This window comes from Epinephelus moara, chromosome 22, assembly GCF_006386435.1.
Source record: "Epinephelus moara isolate mb chromosome 22, YSFRI_EMoa_1.0, whole genome shotgun sequence".
Lineage (NCBI taxonomy): Eukaryota > Metazoa > Chordata > Actinopteri > Perciformes > Serranidae > Epinephelus > Epinephelus moara.
Genome location: NC_065527.1, coordinates 305,583 through 309,120, shown reverse-complemented (window position 1 = coordinate 309,120; position 3,538 = coordinate 305,583). Strand labels below are relative to the sequence as shown.

General features: G+C 39.3%; 1 protein-coding gene across 2 annotated transcripts in view; it reads right to left on the bottom strand.

Annotated features, from left to right (window-relative positions):
* LOC126384443 (uncharacterized) overlaps nucleotides 1–3,538 on the bottom strand; it is an 11,961-nt gene that overhangs the window by 6,105 nt on the left and 2,318 nt on the right. Inside the window, exon 2 of one of the 2 annotated variants that reach the window (XM_050035540.1) lies at nucleotides 2,891–3,339. In XM_050035540.1, the coding sequence (XP_049891497.1) occupies nucleotides 2,891–3,339 (449 nt within the window). Of the gene's footprint in view, nucleotides 1–2,175; nucleotides 3,340–3,538 lie in introns of those variants that run through there. The other variant, XM_050035538.1, reaches the window with a different exon arrangement.

The following is a 3,538-nucleotide window of genomic DNA, read 5'->3' as shown; positions in this document are numbered from 1 at the left end:
CACACACACACACACACACACACACACACACACACACACACACACACACACACACAAATCAATCGTCCAACAAAGACACAAAGCAAACTTACAAAATAAAAACACACAACAAATTCAACATCCTCCCAAAAACACAAACAGCTTTCCATCCTCAATTCTCAAAGTCGACTCATTCACACTGTCCTATAACATGCTTTTTTGCCGCTCCTTTCCCATTTTCCTTTTTCCTTATACTATTTTAAATTTATGCTACCATGAGGTGTAAATATTCAATGAGAGGCTGTATCAAAACATTGTTCGTCAATGAATGTTAAGAGTGAGAACGTACAATTGAATTTTTCATTCTACACCTCCAGTTCCCTAAACTGACCTGAAATTCACCTAGTGATATTCCAGGATTTTAAGGCCCATCTAAAATCGCCTCCTTGAGGGCTTTTGTCTAATCTGCAGCTTTTTCTCTTTACCTTATTCCTATTTCTCTTTATTTCTCTATTATTTCTTTACTTTTCCTTTTGTCTTCTCTATTTCCTTTATCTTTACCTTTAACCTTATCTCTTTTTTCCTGCGTCCAATTTCCCTTGGGCCCAGGGTTGTTACTGTCCTCTTTTTGTTTTTAGCCAAATTCCGACTATTTCTTAAAGCCAACTTTCACGCAGTGACTAATATACACATGTCTTACCGTTAAGAAGTTGAGGGTCCAGTCTTCATTAATCTCGCATGGTGTTATTTAGCTCACCTTATCGTTACTTATTATGCTATTCTACTTCTTATTATTACTTCATCTTTTTATTCTTCTTTCCTTAGTTTACTTCAAAGTTTATTCTCTTTACTTATTTTACATTAATGTTTATTCTCTATCTTTCCTAAGACAGACTACTCCCCCCTTTTGTTTGCGCTGTGTACAGGAACTTGATGTTGTCCACACGCTCCACTACCTCCCCCTGTATAGCTACTAATGGAGTAATACTGACCCTGGTTATTTCTAACCGAACCATAAAAGTCACGGAGAATCTTGTTGAGATCTTCTTTTGTTATAGTTGCAAAATCCACAGCTTGTTTCCTGCTTTTTAAATAGTCCTGGAAACATTTGACAGCCCAAGATGTTCATCAGTATGTACTCTCTTCATTCCTCGACCTCTCTAACTGATTGAGCTCCTCGCCTAACAAAGCAGCAAATCTCTCATTTCTTGGTGTTATGTTCTCCTTTTCATCTTCTTCCAGCCATTCCTCAAAACTAAGTCCGCCATATAGATCAAAATTGACAGCAAAATGATCCATTTTGTGTCAGGTCAATACAACCCTTTTAGTTCTATCGTTAGCTAGCTGTGTTTCTTGCTAGTTGCTCCTGCGTAGTTTAAAATATAGGCGGAGTGATATTTTCAGTGATGAGGTATTTTTCATTTGAGCATGGCTAGCTGTGTTGTGATGCTCATTTGAGCACAGTCTATAATGTCTGACCAATCAGATTGCTCAGTCGGATCTGCGTGTTGTATAATGACAGTTATTCAACCAGTTTGAAACATTGACCATGACCTCTGTAAGCTGAACTGCAGCCTCAGAGTGGTCTTTACCTTTTACAAAAATCACAGTGTCATCTGCGTACATAACAACCTCACAGCCTTGGCACACAGACGGTAGATCATTTATATACAAACTAAAAAGGATTGGACCCAAGATTGAACCTTGGGGGACGCCTGTAGCAAGATCTTTGAAAGTGGATTTTGTATTTTGTATTAACAAACACACTGAGATCGGGAAGTGAGACATGATTTGAACCAGTTGGAAGCAAACGGAGAGAAATTAAATTGACCAAATTTAGACTGAAGGATATTATGATTAACAGTGTCAAAGGCTTTTTGAAGATCTAAAAATATGGCACCAACAACACCCCCTCTGTCCATTAGAGACTTAACCCTTTCAATAAAATAGACGGTTGCTGTTTCTGTTGAGTGGTGGGCCCTAAAGCCATGTTGCATGGGATGAAGGAGCTGACTAGAGTTAANTAACTGATGTCTTGTTTGAAAATGTACTTAAGTATTTGATTACTCAAACAGCAAACTAACGTGTTAGGTTACTCGTTACTGCAAAAAGTAATCAAAGTACTCTAACGCGTTACTTTGTAACACGTTATACCCAACTCTGGTTCAATCTGTTTTCTAGCATTATTTTGTCCAGTTAATTTCTTTATTTGCTGCCATATAATTTTGGAGTTTCCCTTATTATTTACTATTATTTCAGTAAAGTAGTTTGCCTTGGCTTTCCTAAGTTCTCTTGTTACTTTGTTTCTTAATGATGTAAATTTGTGCCTATCAGTTGTCAGTTTGGACTTCAATGATGTTTTTAGGGTCTGATCACGATCTTTCATCATTTGAAATATAGTTTAATTTATCCATGGAAGGGAGGCCCTTTTATTTTTATTTCTAAACTTTAATAATTGTGTGTAATTTGTCCTTTGGGGTTGACTAGTATAGTCCAAATTATCTGATTTCATCAGGTCATCCCACTTAATACTCCGGACAGCATTTTTAAAGTCTTCCTTTTTATTCTTTGGTATCTTCATGGCGTCTGTACTCTGAACAGGGATACAACATTTCTTTCCATTCACTTTTCCAGCCATTAGGATCAAATTATGATCAGACAGCCCAGTTATCAGGTTATACGATTTGATTATTCTGTCTGACATGTTGCTAAAAATTAGATCAATGTGGGTGCAAGAGGAATTGGTAATTCTGGTTGGTCCATTAACTATTTGTGTTAGATTAAAGCTGTCAGTTACTTGTTGAAGTTGTTTTCTTGAGGACTTATCTTCCCAGATCACATTCACATCGTGAATCATGATTATTGCTTTATTGATGCGCTGATTATGCCTATTTGCTCGCACTCCATTTACCACATTCCGGTGATTAACGTTATCCTCCGAGTGTTGAGTCGTTTCAGTCACCATCTGTCCAAGATTGCTCCACGGACAACCCGCCGCTTCAACCGCTGCCTCCCCGCCGAGACTGCTCCTCAAGCCGAGGCTGACAGCTGCACCAGCCGCCACCTCTTTGGGACCTCTTCCCGAGCACCCAGCCTCTACACCTGGTAAGCGGTCTCCGGCAGCCCGCCCACTCCTTTCTCCTCTCCTGGTACCGGCCACCGTCCGTATTGTCGTGTCCCCCACAGTCGTGAAACCAGCAGAAATATTTGTGTTAGCTGAAATGCCAGCAAACTCAATGGAAGTACCCCAATCCACCATGCTTACCTGAGGAATCACAGCGCTGCTCCTGTAGATGTTTTCGGATAGGCCTACATATCCGCGTTGCAAGACGCCAAACTTGCACCACTCGCCACCACTCGCTTCACACAGAGTAATGATCTTTTTTAATGACAAAATTCTAACTATTAGAGGCAAAATTCATGACCTCCTGTCCTCAGATAGTACCTATCTAACCTCAAACACAGCTATAAAACCTAATATATATTTAGATTGCTTCTCCCCAATTTCTCTTCAAGAATTGACCGCAGTGATTTCTTCATCTAAATCATCAACGTGTCT